General features: G+C 39.1%; 2 protein-coding genes across 2 annotated transcripts; both read left to right on the top strand.

The window, feature by feature from the left end:
* The first annotated feature begins 634 nt into the window (after positions 1 to 634).
* On the top strand, positions 635 to 9,430 carry LOC117379378 (troponin I, slow skeletal muscle-like). Its single transcript, XM_033976078.2, has 7 exons — positions 635 to 703; positions 1,828 to 1,870; positions 4,510 to 4,551; positions 4,633 to 4,764; positions 5,836 to 5,925; positions 7,425 to 7,607; positions 9,002 to 9,430. Exons 2-7 carry the CDS (start codon positions 1,850 to 1,852, stop codon positions 9,101 to 9,103), a joined length of 570 nt encoding a protein of 189 aa, XP_033831969.1. The 5' UTR covers positions 635 to 703; positions 1,828 to 1,849; the 3' UTR covers positions 9,104 to 9,430.
* Positions 9,431 to 11,918: 2,488 nt separating this feature from the next.
* LOC117379364 (protein mono-ADP-ribosyltransferase PARP12) lies at positions 11,919 to 15,589 on the top strand. The gene is made up of 3 exons (XM_033976066.2): positions 11,919 to 12,191; positions 13,305 to 13,440; positions 15,155 to 15,589. The coding sequence occupies exons 1-3, from the start codon at positions 11,923 to 11,925 to the stop codon at positions 15,413 to 15,415; spliced, it is 666 nt and encodes a 221-aa protein (XP_033831957.1). The 5' UTR covers positions 11,919 to 11,922; the 3' UTR covers positions 15,416 to 15,589.
* The last annotated feature ends 796 nt before the right edge of the window (positions 15,590 to 16,385 follow it).

Below are 16,385 nucleotides of genomic sequence, written 5' to 3' on the forward strand. Positions count from 1 at the left end.
AAACAGGTACTTAAATACTTTTACTTTTTACTCTTTTTACACAGGTACTTAAATACTTTTACTTTTTACTCTTTTTACACAGGCACTTAAATACTTTTACTTTTTACTCTTTTTACACAGGTACTTAAATACTTTTACTTTAGCTGTTTGTTTTTTACTCTTTTTAAACAGGTACTTTAATACTTTTGTAGTTTTTTTTGCATGTGATACTTTTACTTTTTACTCTTTGTAAACAGGAACTTAAATAATTTTACTTAAGTCACTTTTTACATGTGATACTTTTTAGCATAATTTCGCTTAAGTAACAAAACCGAATACTTGATCCACCGCTGTTTACCACTCCATCTCAGTATTTTACAGTATTTTCTGAAGTATCACATAAATATTCTTGAGTTATTTGTGTATTTCTTTCACTTCCACATTGTTCTGGCAGCACATTGGTCCCATAGTGTAAGACTCTCTCCCTTGTATTGGTCAGTATTTCCCCGTAGTGAGGAGTCAGTGTAGTACTCTGACACCCCCCCCCCCCCCCCCCCCCCCCTCTCTCTCTTGTATTGGTCAGTATTTCCCTGTAGTGAGGAGTCAGGGGAGGTGACTATCGCCTGGAGCCAAAGCCGCACATTTCCACCTCGTCTCATAAAAGCACATCATCGACCAACACCACTGCTGTTTGAAACTCTCCTCTGCGAAAAAACCCTCCGAGGTAAGACTCACTTCACATCTTTACATCTTTACATCTTTACATCGCAAAAAAGTATTTCAAAAGTCAAGAGAGTGTAGTTTTTCTGTATGTGATCAATGTTAATGATGTTATTTCTTCTCTAACCTTGATAATGACGAGTCTGTGCTAATCTCAACCTAACGACGTCAGTGGAGTCTCTATAGACGAGGAGTAAAATCCAACTGACAAATAAATAAATAATTAGACTTTTGACCATAACAATGTAAAGTTATGTGGGTTATTGTATTTTCTGTGTAAAAGCATCAAAGACATCTCTCATTTTTAATTAAATGTATGTATTATTGGAATAAGATCCAGTAAAATCCAATTAATGTTGTTATTATTATGTTATTTTTTAATTATGATTTTTACATTTCTTACTATTTTTTATGTTTTTTTAAAATAATTGTATGTATATATGTATAATTGTATGTATATATTATTATTATTATTATTATTATTATTAATATTAATAATAATAATAATTGTGATTTTTAAAATTATTTGTATTTATTATTTTTATGATATGATTGATGTATGATATGATTATTATTATTTATTTATTATTATTTTTTATTATTTGTATTTTTTATTTTTTATTATTATTATTATTATTTGGGGAAATATTTAATTGGCCAAATTTAAATTTAGAAATACCATACTTTTTTTTTCCAGATGAGTAGAACCAGCTAAATAAAGACTCTTTGGACAATATCCATCAAACTGATTCGACTTAAATAAGTATTTTTTTTCCATCTGTTCTATTTAAAAACTTTACGTCGACCCAAAGCAACAACTTGGATTTTTTCACTTCACCCACTTAAAATGTATAAATTCCTTCCACATAAGTGTTTAAATAAAAAAAGGGAGACATCCAGTTTTTTCCGTACATTTATACACTGCATGTATATAAATGTGTGCACTATGGAACAGCGCCCTCTGCCTGTCACATCCTCTCAGCCTGAAACCCCGCCTCTCCTCCCTGGCATTTAACCCCCGCGACACAGGACGTCTTTGTGTTTTATTGCTCTTTTGTGTTTTATAAATAACCTCAAATTGAAATAACTGACATAAACAAAATGGCTGAGCGGCGTTTCTCATTCCAGGACCCGAGCGAAACCCGCAGCCATGAATGTGAAGGGGGATAAGGTGAGTTGATCCACGACTCTGGACTATGGGAACACTCTGTCCCCCCATCCCCTCCCGTCTCACTCGGGACGGTCCTGGCACATAACGGGACCTGTCAGAGCTGTTATCGCCCGTCAAGCGCTTTCCCCTTGACCTTAAACTAATTATAAAGCATTATCTCCTGACAGGCGCGGAGAGGTGCGGCGCTGACACTAGCATGGCGCGCGTTTGTGCGGCGCTGTATATGGAGATGTGTGAAGGTTCGAAAGATAACGAAGGCTGTAGAGACGTAGCGTAGCGTTTATTGATGGTCCCGTGTCGTTTACGTTAGCTTAGATAATCATCAAAGTTAGGTATGTGTATATAAACGGACATAGCTAACGTGCTAGCCGTTACGTTTCGGGAAAAAAAAGTCAACATAGGTGCGTTACTGGGTCCAACGACTCCATTTTGGCTCTTGTTGTTTGAGTTCGTTCAGGGTCAATACAAAATCTGATGAGTATTTAGTGACGAAAAGATAATCATCGCATTAGGCTAAAGGTGAACTATGTAATTTTTCTAGTGGAGGGTTTGCTAGCTGGCTGTTTCTATGGAGATGCCATTGCTTTATCTACGAGCGGTTACATGTTTATAGACTGTTTATATAAATGGACACAGCTAACCTGCTAGCCATCGCGTTCCAAAATAAGAAGTGAGGATGTGTGCGTTTTTAGCTCCATCGACTCTGGCTCCAATTCACTTTCTATTGAAAAACCGTCCATCTTTTTGTACCTGCTGCTGTCAGACTCGTCATTTTGATCTTAAATGTTCGTATTAACCCGCTCTACACGATCCCGCTATTTTTATTTCGCTATTGTTTCCGTAAATCAAAATATGAACATTAATAACACACAAATCAGGCACCTTCTTTCCTCGAGCTCACTCCCGCTAGCGTTAGCAACAGGTTTGATTGACAGCGTTGCTAAGCGCCCGCTCCCTGCTAAACCAGTGATGCGGGCAGGAAGGGGCGTCACCTTCAACAGCCTCGCTCCGGATTGGCTCTTTGGTTGCTACGATACTCACGGTCGGAATTCGGCTCCCAATTAGCCGCTATAACTGCTAGCCTCGATTAGCTTCATTTGACTGGAGCTGAATGTCGTTGCACTCGTTTGGTCGACTTCTTTACAGTTTGTGATGTAGGTGTCACGTGTCGTCGTCGCTTTGGAAATGGTTTGGTGTTTTTCGAAACGGCTGCGAAACGAGTCAAACATTGTCCGTTACTCAGCCCCAGGGCAGCTGTGGCTACATTTGTGTATTTACCACCACAAAGTCATAAAGTGATGCAACGCAAAGTCATTTTTTAGCACAAATAACGCACGTTTTTATACTTCTGAAGCATGAGGTTATGTGGGGCGCTTCGTGAATTGGCCCAAATGACCAAAACGAGAACTTTTTTACTTTTATAAATCCAAAACCAAATATCTGAGCGTGTTTTATTTATGTTTTAAACTCAAATTAAAGTCCTGGAGGCTCGATTTAACAACACTTTGGACTATACGCTACGCACACGGTCATGTCCCTCGATGAAAAAACCCTTAATTCCAATGAAATTTCTTTGGTTATATTAAATAATTAGTATCTGAGGAGGTAGAACCAGTCACCACTTAACTGAAAGGTCGAGGGTTCAGTCCTCACTCTAATTCAAAAAGCTGTTCTGAGGGTCGATTGTTTTGGACAAAATGGCCGCCACGCCTCCGTCGCTCTGCCTCAAGACGGTAATCGCTTTAAAGATCCCGTATTACGCCGTTTCCTCATCAAAAACAGACCTGGAGTTGTGTTTTGTTTCATTCACACATGTTAAACACAAGTTCTTCTCTCAAACTCAAACTGAAAACGCTCTGTTCCACCTTGTGATGTCATCATGTGGTGATACAGGAAGTGCGGCACTGTGTTTTTAAACTCCACACACCTTCACTAGAATCATTTGAACATTTGATTTCAGCTCTGGATTTGCCTTTTTTTTGCTGAACTAAAAGGTAAAAAGGAGCTGTTAATTTGACAAATGCCACTTGATGACATCACAAGGTGGAACAGGGCGTTTTGAGCTTTGGAGATGTTACTCAAACTTGTGTGAATGAAACAAAACACAACTCCAGTGCGTAATATAAAGACTTTAAATGAAAATAAAGCCTAATACTAAAAAACACAACACTAATCTTTCATGTGACATACTTGACCACATGTGGCAAACTCAAGGCCCATGGGCCAAATGTCGCCCGCCACCTCATTTTATGTGGCCCGCAACAGGGTAAATTAAAAGGCATGACTGTTTTAAAATATCAGTTTATGAGGAGACACAGTTACACAGCTATTTTTTCATATCTATGCAAATCCATGTAACTTGAATGAGTAATAAATACAGAAACGGATAATTTACAAGATTAAAAAGTAGTCGCATTTATTTTACATTACATTTGGTCACATTTATACGTCTTACAGTTACATCTGGCCCTTTGAGAGCAGCCATTTTGTTGATGTTGACTCCTGGTCTGTTTTTGAGGAGGAAACAGCGTTAGAACGTGACTTAAAGCTCAAAAGTGTCAATACAGGAGGTTTTAAAACAAATGAAAACTGAACACTAAAAAATGAAAATAAAATATTGTTTTCATATCTCTCCACAGCCGAAGTGCAAGATAACAGCTTCTCGTAAGCTCTCCCTCAAAGTAAGTGTGAGTTTGTACATGCTGGTCGTGTTTATGAAGCCATCGATACCAGACTAATTCCTGGACGTGTTGTTTTTTTAGATACTCCTGTTGACCCGGGCGACTGACGACCTTCAGAGGGAGAGACAGCAGAGAGAGGAGGACAAGAAGAGATACTTAGGAGAGAAGATGCCTCCTCTGCAGCTGTCCAGCAAGTCCATGGACGAACTACAGGTGAGACGAGGAACTACGTCCAGAGGCTGGGACGCAAAAACTGTCCCCGATCTAAACAGAGACACGTGTCCAACTGTGTATGGGCCAGAGGATCAGGTCAATGTGGGACGTGTCGAGAGGAGGAGAGTGTGGGGACAGACAGGTGGACAGACAGGTGGACAGACAGGTGGACAGACAGGTGGACAGACACGTGGACAGACAGGTGGACAGACAGATGGACAGACAGACACGTGGACAGACAGACACGTGGACAGACAGGCAAGTAGGGGCGGGCAGGCAGGCAGGCAAGTAGACAGGTAGAGGACATACAAGTAGGTAAAGGGCAGACAGGTAGGTAGCAGACACACAGGTAGAGGAAAGACAGGTAGGTAGGGGACAGACAGGCAGACAGGTCGGGGACAGACAGACAGACAGGGGACAGACAGGCAGACAGGTAATTAGGGAACATAGAGACAGACAGGTAGGTAGGAGACAGGAAGACAGGTAGGTAGGGGACAGAGAGACAGGCAGGTACGTAGGGGACAGACAGACAGGTAGGGGACAGACAGGTAGGTAGGTAGGGAACATAGAGACAGACAGGTAGGTAGAGGACAGGCAGACAGGTAGGGGACAGACAAGCAGGTAAGTAGGGGACAGACAGACGGGTAGGTAGGGGACAGACGGGTAGACAGGGGACAGACAGGTAGGTAGACGGCCGAGGACACAGACAGGCAGCTTCCGAAAATAACGACAGATACTTTTGGACACAGGACAAAGCCGCTGTAGAACAAAAAGTCTAAAAAAAGTGAACTTATCTTGAGCCAAACACGTCCACAAACTGGATCCAGGTGTCAGACCAGGTAAGACCACGCCCAGGTGGGAGGAGCCACAGATGACGCAGAAGGAGGCGGAGCCAAGAGGGAGAACAGCAGAAGCTTTATTAAACATATTTAAGAATAAGAAACGGACAAAACGTAGGAGTAAATACGTTTAGCATATTATTTCACTACATTTCCAGTTTTTTTTGTTTATTTTTTCTACTTTTTCGATTTTTACTCACTTTAATGATCCGTTTTTGTGCTTTATCCCCAGAAAATTTGCAAACAGCTTCACGAAAGAATCGACTTGGTGGATGAAGAACGGTACGACTGTGAGGCCAAAGTCAACAAAAACAACAAAGACGTGAGTAACTTTCCTACGTCCGAAAGTACCTAAAGTCGGCCATTTAAAAAACCTTTTAACTTATTCTTTATTTTAGTTTGCGTCTACAGCGCTAATCTCACTGTAGTACAAAAAAAGTCACCACAATACTACTACTTTCCTCCAAAATATAACCTTTCATCTGTCGTGTGTTGAACAAGAAGTTGATGTACTGTAGTACTTATGACGCTTCCAATTTTTTTGCAAATATAAATGTAGAAATAATACAAGTTTTCTCTGATATTTACTTTACATAAACACTGAAACTGTTAGTGAGTACCAGTCGTGTAACAAAGTACAAGAAGTAAAGTACAGATACCTAAAGTTAATTTTAAAAAGGATATGTTTTACTTTTACTTCACTACATTTGAGAGCAGTATCTGTACTTTCTACTGCATTACATTTTTGAACAGGACTGAAAAGTAAAAGTATTTTTTAAATTATATTTTAACACATTCATAATTTGAGCAAAAAGTCACTACACTTTTTTTTTTTTAGCTTTAATATTTTTATTTAAGTAGATTTTTTCATGTGATACTTTTACTTTTACTTGAGTATTTTTTGCCCCCCTGATATGTACTTTTACTTAACAAAATCAAGTACTTCTACCATCACTGATCAGCACTAGAGTTGCTAAATTTTAGTTTTAAAATACAACAGATCCAGTGTAAAAACAGATATTCCTTAAATCTGTATTACGTAACTTTTCTCGTGAAGTGTCCGCCATCTTCTCGTCTCCATGGCGACGTGGCTGCTTTGCCTTGGACACATTTGAATAACTGATTAAATGCAAGATGGCCAGGTTTAATGCTGTACTGCTGTGAAACACTCCAGGAAAAGCAGTAAAGTCTCCATGGAAACAAACGAGCAACGTCCCTCCCACCGGAAATGTTACATAATGCACTTTAAAGGTCCTATATTACACAAAACTGACTCTTTTGAGCTTTAAGTCGTGTTATAATGTTGTTTCCTCCTCAAAAACAGACCTGGAGTTGTGATTTGTTTCATTCACACATGTTTGAGTCACTTTATTATTAGTTTTAGCTCCAAAAAACGCTCTGTTCCACCTTGTGATGTCATAAAGTGGTAGTTTTTCAAGTTAACAGCTCCTTTTTACCTTTAGTTTAGTAGAAACTGGCAAATCTAGGGCTAAAATTATCCAAAAAATTATTTTAGTGAAGTTGTGGGGAGTTTAAAAACACAGTGGAGCACTTCATGTATTACCACACGATGACATCACAAGGTGGAACAGAGCGTTTTTCAGTTTGAGAAAAGAGCGTTTGTGTGTTTAAACATGTGCGGATGAAACAAAACACATCTCCAGGTCTGTTTGCGACGAGGAAACGACATTATAACATCGACGAGAAGGTGGCGTAACATGTGCCCTTTAAAATTGACGAGGAGAGTATAAAGAATAAACAAATACATTATAATTACGTCACTGCCTCACCTCGCCTTGTACGCTGGTTCTTTCTCTGCAGATCCATGAGTTGAAGCTGAAAGTGCAGGATTTGGGGGGTAAGTTTAAGAAGCCGGCGCTGAGGAAGGTGAGGGTGTCCGCAGACGAGATGATGAGGGCTCTGCTGGGCTCCAAACACAAAAGCTGCATGGACCTGAGATCCAACCTCAAGTCTGTGAAGAAGGAGGACGTCAAACAGGACAAGGTACTGTAGACTGTAGATATAAACGGACAGAGCTAACCTGCTAGCCGCCGCGTTCCAAAATAAGACGTGAGCATGTGCTGCGCTTCCGGGCTCCATCGACTCTGGCTCCAATTCACTTTTTATTGAAAAGCCATGTCCCCTCTCCCTGTAACTGCTGCTGTCAGACTTGTCTTTTTGGGGGTTTTTTTTGTAATTTTTATTATAATTTTTTTTTTTGTTATTTTGAGTTTGTTTATTTATTTTATTATTATTATTTATTATTATTATTATTATTATTTTAGTTATTTTGAGGTTGTTGTTTTTTTGTTTTTGTTTTTGTTATTTTGAGTTTATTTTTATTTATTTTTTAAAAAACTGTCTCCCCTCTTTCTGTAACTGCTTCTGTCAGACTTGTCATTTTGTTTTGTTCTTTAGTTATTTTTATTATAATTTTTTTTTTTTTGTTATTTCGAGTTTGTTTTTTTATTTATTTATTTATTATTATTATTATTATTATTATTATTTATTTATTTATTTTTATTTTTTTTTGTTATTTTGAGGTTGTTTTTTTTTTTTTTTTTTTGTTATTTTGAGTTTATTTATAATTTTTTTTTTTTTTTACTGTCTTCCCTCTCTCTGTACCTGCTGCTGTCAGACTTATTTTGTTTTTAAATGTTCGTATTAACCCTCTACATGATCCTGGGGTTTTTATTTCACTTTTGTGTCTGTAAATCAACATATGAACATTAAAAACAGACAAATCAGGTCCTTCTTTCCCCAAAGTCGCTCCCGCTAGCGTTAGCAACAGGTTTGATTGACAGCGTTGCTAAGCGCCTGCTCCGAGCTAAACCAGTGGTGTGGGCTGGAAGGGGCGTTACCTTCAACAGCCTCGCTCCTGATTGGCTCTTTGGTTGCTATGATACTCGCGGTCGGAATTCTAAATATAGAACTCAGCTCCAAATTAGCCGCTATAACTGCTAGCGTCGGTGAGCTTCATTTTGACTGGAAGTCCACTGGAGGGCGCTGTACGTTTACTCTTCAGTTCAATCTAATTCAAGTTTGTTTATACAGCACATTTAGAACAAAAAAACAACAAATAACACGAAAAGAACAATAAAACACCAAGATATCCTGTGTATCTTGTGTTAAATACCAGGGAGAAGAGGCGGGATTCAGGCTGCGTATTACTTATTATACCAACTTAATTCAATTTATTTTTGCAAAGGCCAAAATCGCAAACATCTAAGGGCGTCACAAGATCGATTTAACCAAAAGAAAGTTTGAAAATCCAACAGTGAAACAGACATTTTTCAATAACAGACAGATTAACCAACATCCCACAACCACAACTCGACGAAACTAAGAATATGTCCTTTAAACGTGAAGAACAAACGTAACTTTCCGTGTCGTTCCAGGTGCACACGTCTGAGGTCAGCGACTGGCGTAAAAACGTGGAGGCCATGTCTGGAATGGAGGGCCGCAAGAAGATGTTCGACACGGGCGGAGCTGCTCAGTGAGGACCCGCGAGAGCAAGGAAGCGGCGGCGAGTTTAACGTGTTTGAGGGTCAAATCAGGAGGGATTTCGAGCGTTGTATCGTGTTAAAGTTACAAAGTGTCTCGTATTTGTGTATTCTGTGGCGCGGCGTTACTGCGTGCTCTGTGTCATGCTAGCACTTATGTTGAAAATGTATTAAAACTTAAAAAAGCTAAACAAAAGTCAGCTGTGTTTGTCGACTTCTGAACGTAGAATAATCATGACGTATTTCGGATATCGATGTTTATTTGAACCCGCCTGTTTTGCGATACGATGTTTGTAGAGATTAAAACAGAACTGAGTAAACGTGTTGACTTTGTGTCTGTGTGATCCTTCAGTCGTTCCGGTCCGATCCATAGCGAAAGTCGAAATTTAAATCTGTAACCAGCGCCGTCGTGAGAGCTGCTCGGGGCCTCAGTCTGCGGTGCATCTCCATCTCGAAGACACCGACCGCTCCTTTAAAGAGAGCGACGTTCAGATCTGAGCCAGAGAAAAGAAACGGTTTGAGAGGAACGTTAAAGAAGATATTTTTGTTAGGAAAGACAATCCTTCTTTAACCCTTTAAGGACCGAGTACATTATAGCCCCTTAGCTCACCTAGACTTTTTTTTTTCTGTTTTTAGCCATAAAAATCACGTTAAAGGAGGTATCAGCCTGTACTTTTGCCCTTTTTCACACAACTACCCCTATTTTACATATTCATCCTTATTTTTCCTTTGATGCATCAGATTAGTGTGTGTTTCCAAAAAATATTCCGAATATTTCCGAAAAATATAAAAAAATCGAATGTATTTTTGAGTAACTTTTATGCAAGAAAACAATAAAAAAAAAACTATCTGGCAGCTCTGAAACACTTTAAATTACATATATGAACAATAGTCAACATTTATATGAGAGATTATGCAGATTGTACTTAGGGTTTGGTTTTTACAGCCCTTCCTATAAATAAAAGTCGGGCGTTTATGCAGCTAAGACATTGCGTTTGCCAGGTCATATTTTTTGGCTGTTTGCTAAAGAATCTCTGAAGTTCTGCAACGTATGAGTTTGTATCTTTGGTAAAATAAGTAACATATTTAAAGAGCCTCATGTTTCTGCTTTGGAACGCCGTTTGAAATTTACGTGAAGCACAATCGGTCGCGGAGTTACGGTAATGGAAAGTCCGCAACCGCGAGTCTATCCTCAGACCCAAAACAAACAACAAAGAGAGCAATAGGCGGCCATTACAGGTTGAATAGGGTCGATAAGGCTGAAACCGGAGACAAAAGCTCAGTGTAGTGGCCAAACGTCTTCGCTCCTACAACGATTTGTCCAGTCGGCACGTTTGAATTTCGTCTTTTCCTGTGTCGACTTTATAGTTTTGATTTCGTTTGTTTGTTGGGATTTGTAGAATAAAAGATGGTATTTGGCTGCTGTGCCAGTTTGAGCCCAGTTACAACCCGAAAGATGAGTCACTGGATCATTCTAGTACTTTAAAGGTCCTGTATTACACACAAAATGGATTATTCTGAGCGTTAAATCATGTTCTAATACTGTTACTTCATCAAAAACAGACCTGGACCTACATGTACCACTATAACAATTACTACAACTACTACTACTACTACTACTACTTCACCTACTTCTACTGTCAACTAGTACTACAGAATTGTTTGCATCTATAAACAACATGTAACATTCTGTTTTTATGAACTTTGTGGATTTATTTAAACTGTTTTTATGGGTCTGAGGTTTGGAACAAAGGATAGAAATGATGTAATTTCCTGGTGCATTTTATGTGAAATATTTACTCTATTTACTTATTATTATTTCCAATTTTATGCTTGGGATTTGCTCAGATGAATAGTAAAAAAAAATTATATATATATATATATATATATATATATATATATATATATATATATATATATATATATATATATATAAATATATATATATATATATATATATATATATATATATATATATATATATATATATATATATATATATATATATATATATATAATTAATCTTCTTTGGTTGTGTTACAAATACTGACAAATACAAACTAAATAAATAAAATACAGAACAGTATAAAAAAAAAACAGTTTTGTCAAAGTGAAAAGAGCCGTACTGGAGGCTTTAAAGAGTGGACCCCTGATCTAGTACTTTGAGTATTTTTAATTTGTACTATTTACTTTTACTTGGCTTGCAGTACTTGTACTTGTGACTGAGTACATTTTAGCCACATTACTGTACTTTTACTTGAGTTGCAGTACTTGTACTTGTAACTGAGTACATTTTAGCCACATTACTGTACTTTTACTTGACTTGCAGTACTTGTACTTGTGACTGAGTACATTTTAGCCACGTAACTGTACTTTTACTTGACTTGCAGTACTTGTACTTGTGACTGAGTACTTTTTAGCCACGTAACTGTACTTTTACTTGACTTGCAGTACTTGTACTTGTAACTGAGTACTTTTTAGCCACATTACTGTACTTTTACTTGACTTGCAGTACTTGTACTTGTGACTGAGTACATTTTAGCCACATTGCTGTACTTTTACTTGAGTTGCAGTACTTGTACTTGTGACTGAGTACTTTTTAGCCACATTACTGTACTTTTACTTGACTTGCAGTACTTGTACTTGTGACTGAGTACATTCTAGGTTCTGTCAGGCCTGTGTTGAATAGAACATGCGCTCCCCCGTGTGGACAGTTTGCGCATTACCATTATTTTTCTAGTGCAGTTTTACGTTTCGGTTTCGTTTCAGCTGAGACAGAAAAGAAACAGTTGAGTCGAGTTGTGTCCAGACCGAGGATGGACACAGAGATACTCAGACACATTCTGAGCAGTCAGGGAGCTGTGGACCTGGAGGAGCTGGAGTGTAACCTCGGGGACGCTTCGTTTGTCGCAGAAATGATCGACTCCAATGATAACCTCGTGGTGTGTTCTTTCAACGGGACTCCGAGGGTCGTGGCCCGGTGCAGAGTGAGGCTGTGCCGGGCCAAGGAGTGTCCGGGCTGCGGGGGACTGCACCTCTGCAAGAACGCGCTGTTATCTGGAGTCTGCCCTTTTCAACAGACAAGGTACAAATCTGCAGGTTAAAGTTCACGTGACAGGGCAGAAAGTGGATGCATTTCAGGTCTAGAAAGGCTCCTCCACTCTCAGCCTCAAAATAATTTTGAAATGTAGCTTTAAACGTTCCTTAAAGCTCCTATATTACAGAAAAAATGACTCTCCTGAGCTTTAAATCATGTTAAAGTCATCACAAACAGACCTGGAGATGTGTTTTGTTTTATTTTCACATGTTTGGATAACCTTTTATTATCAGTTTGTAACATCTCCATAGCTCAAAATGCTCTGTTCCACCTTGTGACGTCATGAAGTGGTAGTTTTAAAGCTAACACGTGGTTTTAGCCCCAATTGAGCTGTTTTTTTCCCTCTTTTTTAAATTTTTTTCTAGAACGGGGTTGTCTAACACATTTTCACCGAGGGCCACATCAGCGAAATGTTTGTTCTCAAAGGGCCAGATGTGATGTAAAATAAATGTAACTACTTTTTAATTTGTTCGTTAACTGTTTCTATATTTATTACTTACACGTTACAAATACTGCATATGCATTTCCATAGACGTATAACTGTATAACTGCGTATTACCTGATAAACTGACATTTTTGGACAGTCATACCTTTTAATTTATCCTGTTGTGGGCCACATAAAATGACGTGGGGGGCCACATTTGGCACGTGGGCCTTGGGTTTGACACACGTGGTCTAGAATAACCTGAAATTGTTGCGCAGAGGAGTGAAGCAGTTCTAATGAGGCTAAAATTAGGCAAATCCAGGGTTTAAATCACATGTGTCAAACTCAAGGTCCGGGGGCCAAATGCGGTCCGCCATGTCATTTTATGTGGCCTGCGACAAGGCAAATTTAAATGTATGACTGTCTTAAAATGTCAGTTTATCAGGAGTTACGCATTTACACTGACATATTTTTTATATCTTTGCAAATTTGAGATGAACCATTTTGCTGATGTGGCCCTCGGTGAAATAGAGTTTGACGCCCCTGGTTTAAATGATCCAAATGATTCTAGAAATGAAGGTGTGTGGAGTTTAAAAACACAGCGGAGCACTTCCCGTTTTACCCGATGACATCACAAGGTGGAACAGAGTGTTTCCTGCATGATCTTTGTGTTACAGGAGAGGCTGCTCTTTCTCCCATGATCTAAACTCCGAATCCAACATGGAGGTCCTCAGGGAGTTTGGTCTGGAGGCTCTGAGCAGGACGGAGCTGTGTCTGCTGCTGCTCCAGAGCAACAACGCCCTGCTGCCTCAGGTGAGTGTGTGGAGGTGATGACAGACACCGCACTGCACAGTAGGGGGCGTAGTCGAGCCTTCAGTACCATCCATCTGTAAAGAACCTGATAAGATCGACTAGTGGCCGCTCCAGGTACTGCAGCTCCCATAGAACACAGTGTACTTTTTAGGAATTCAAACGAAACAAATGTCAGGTTTTATAGGGATTCGTCTGTATTTTCACAAAAAGAACATTTAAAAATCTAAATCCTCAAAGTGCCTAGAAGTGAGATATGTAAGATTTAGTCTAGCCCCTTTTTTGTTCAAATATATAATGGTACAAACAAGAACATTGCAAGAGGCTTATGCTTTTACATTTGTATTTACATTTACAGGGCATGTGCAATATTTTCATTATGTATTAAACAAATGTAGAAAAATAAATACATTAGTACATTTTAGATTTCAAATTCTGTACCTAGAGCTTTTGTTTTCAAGGCTTTGGGATTTGTACAATAGTTTAGAGAATTTATATATAAGAGGATAAAACGGAGTAAAATACAACAAATTTGCGTTTCTGGCTGGAAAATGTACAGCAGTGGACGTGATATTTTGACGGGATTAGGATTAGGTTCAGGTTCAAGGCATATATATATTTATATTTTTGCTGGAATATCTTTTTTGAAAACACCAAAAGCCCACTACCCCGCTCTGACTCTGACGTCACACGGTGGGAGGAGTCAGGCCGGACTGAGGATGTAAAGAGGAAAAGAAAAGGATTTTTGGGCCAAAGAGAACACGGAAAACAACACAACGCCATCTTGGATTCACCTTCCAGATTATGTTATACTACTGTGTGTGTGTGTCTGTGTGTGTTGGGGTGTGTGTGTGTGTTTGTGCGTGTGTGTGTGGGGGTGTGTCGGCGTGTGTGTGTTTGTCCGTGCGTGTGTCTGCGTGTGTGTGTGTCGGGGTGTGTTTGTGTGCGTGTGTTTGTGCGTGTGTGTGTTTGTGTGTGTGCGTGTGTTTGTGTGTGTGCGTGCGTGTGTTTGTGTGCGTGTGTTTGTGTGCGTGTGTGTTTGTGTGCGTGTGTGTTTGTGTGCGTGCGTTTGTGTGTGTGCGTGCGTGTGTTTGTGTGTGTTTGTGCGTGCGTGTGTGTGTGTTTGTGCGTGCATGTGTGTGTTTGTGTGTGTGTTTGTGCGTGTGTGTGCGTGTGTTGGGGTGTGCGTGTGTGTGTGAGAGAGACAGCTGTCGTTTTAAAGCAACAGTACAGAACTTTCTTGTGTGTGTGTGAGTGCGTGGGTGTGTGTGTGTGTGTGTGATGGACACCTGTCGTTTTAAAGCTACAGTATAGAACTTTCTTGTGTGTGTGTGTGTGTGTGTGTGTGTGAGACAGCTGTCATTTTAAAGCTACAGTATAGAACTTTCTTGTGTGTGCGTGTGTGTTTGTGTGTGAGACAGCTGTCGTTTTAAACCTATAGTACAGCATTTTTTTGAGTGTGTGTGTATGTGCGTGTGTGTGTGTATGTGTGTGAGACAGCTACAGTACGGATTAGTGTTGGTCAGAGGGGTCAGTGGCACAGACTGGCAGCCTCTCTTCCCTCAGTCTACCCCAGGGCAGCTGTGGCTTCAGTATAACCTCACTGTCAGTGTGGAGTGACTGAAAACCACAAACACTTTCCTTTGTGCAGAACAGGTCGTACTTGTCTCACACACATTTCTCCTCTCACACCCTAACCCTTCACCGTCTCCTTCAGATCTGCCACGACTACAACAATCGCTCTGGTTGCCCGGGAAACTGTCAGCGTCTGCACGTCTGCGAGCGTTACCTGCACCGCGACTGCAGCTGCTTCAGAACGCACGACTTCTCCGCTGCACAACCGCTCCAACTACTGCAGGAAAAACACATCCCGGAACATCTCGTCAGGGTTTTAAAGTCCGTGTACGCGAACAAGGAGGCGCTGTGGCTCGCGGACAAAGAAAACAAAGAGTCGGACGGCCACGAGTCCAGATATTAACGACGAATAGACGCTACAGGACGTAAGACTAGATCCACGAGGACAGAGACAAGACGACTTCTCATGACGTGTAACTCACCAGCGTTTAATATTTTAACCTCCTGAGACCCGGTGTCCTCATCTGTGGACAACACATTTTGGGTTGTTTAAGCCACAGTGCAAATTTTTAGAAGAACAGCAACAAGAACATGTTAAAGTTTGAATATTTCTAAGAGATTTATGTTTATTTTTTTCTTTTTGTTTTATTATTATTATTTTTTATTGTATTTTTATTTATTTTATTATTGTATTTTTTTATATATATTTTTTTATTATTTTTTTGTTTTATTTTTTTTTATTGTATTTTTATTTTTTTAATTGTATTTATTTATTTATTTTTTTAATATATTTTTATTATCTTTTTGTTTTATTTTATTTTTTATTGTATTTTTTTATTTTTTTATTGTATTTATTTATTTTATTTTTATTTTATTTTATTTTATTTTTATTTAAAGTCATATGTCTTCCTGCTCCTGTCAGCAGCACAAATGAGACACATTGTTCCTAGACGCACAATTGTTTCTCATTTTGTTTTTTACACAAAATGTATGTGTTCACAGTTTTTGAAAATAAAGTCCTGCAGGAGCTCGGGTCTCAGGAGGTTAATAAGTCAAATGTAAACACTTCAAAAACTCTCATCTTTGCACATTTGTGGTCATTTTATCTCAAAAGACCAGCACAGGGTCTTATAAACTAATTACTGAAACCCGTGACTGCATGTTCTGCAACAGTGACCAAAAATAGATTTAAAATATAAGCCTGTTTGGATTTTTCTTTTAGTTTTCACAAGGAGCAAGTGCTGTTTGTTTCCATGGAAAGGCTCCTTTGCTTGTAATATTCCACAGTAGCATAAAACTTGTTGTATGTATTGATTGACTTGTGCACTTGTCAAATCATTATATCACATGTTTTTATTTGAACCAGGCCTGTT

This window comes from Periophthalmus magnuspinnatus, chromosome 12 (assembly GCF_009829125.3).
Source record: "Periophthalmus magnuspinnatus isolate fPerMag1 chromosome 12, fPerMag1.2.pri, whole genome shotgun sequence".
NCBI classification, from domain to species: domain Eukaryota; kingdom Metazoa; phylum Chordata; class Actinopteri; order Gobiiformes; family Gobiidae; genus Periophthalmus; species Periophthalmus magnuspinnatus.

What these genes read in the sequence shown, in the direction of transcription:
- LOC117379378 (XM_033976078.2), top strand. Translation starts at nt 1,850, where the DNA reads ATGAATGTGAAGGGGGATAAG. An exon ending in AGTCCATGGACGAACTACAG is followed by an intron (nt 4,765 to 5,835) that starts GTGAGACGAGGA and finishes CTTTATCCCCAG; the next exon opens with AAAATTTGCAAACAGCTTCA. An exon ending in TCAACAAAAACAACAAAGAC is followed by an intron (nt 5,926 to 7,424) that starts GTGAGTAACTTT and finishes CTTTCTCTGCAG; the next exon opens with ATCCATGAGTTGAAGCTGAA.
- LOC117379364 (XM_033976066.2), top strand. Translation starts at nt 11,923, where the DNA reads ATGGACACAGAGATACTCAGACACATTCTGAGCAGTCAGGGAGCTGTG. An exon ending in TGCCCTTTTCAACAGACAAG is followed by an intron (nt 12,192 to 13,304) that starts GTACAAATCTGC and finishes TTTGTGTTACAG; the next exon opens with GAGAGGCTGCTCTTTCTCCC. An exon ending in ACAACGCCCTGCTGCCTCAG is followed by an intron (nt 13,441 to 15,154) that starts GTGAGTGTGTGG and finishes CGTCTCCTTCAG; the next exon opens with ATCTGCCACGACTACAACAA.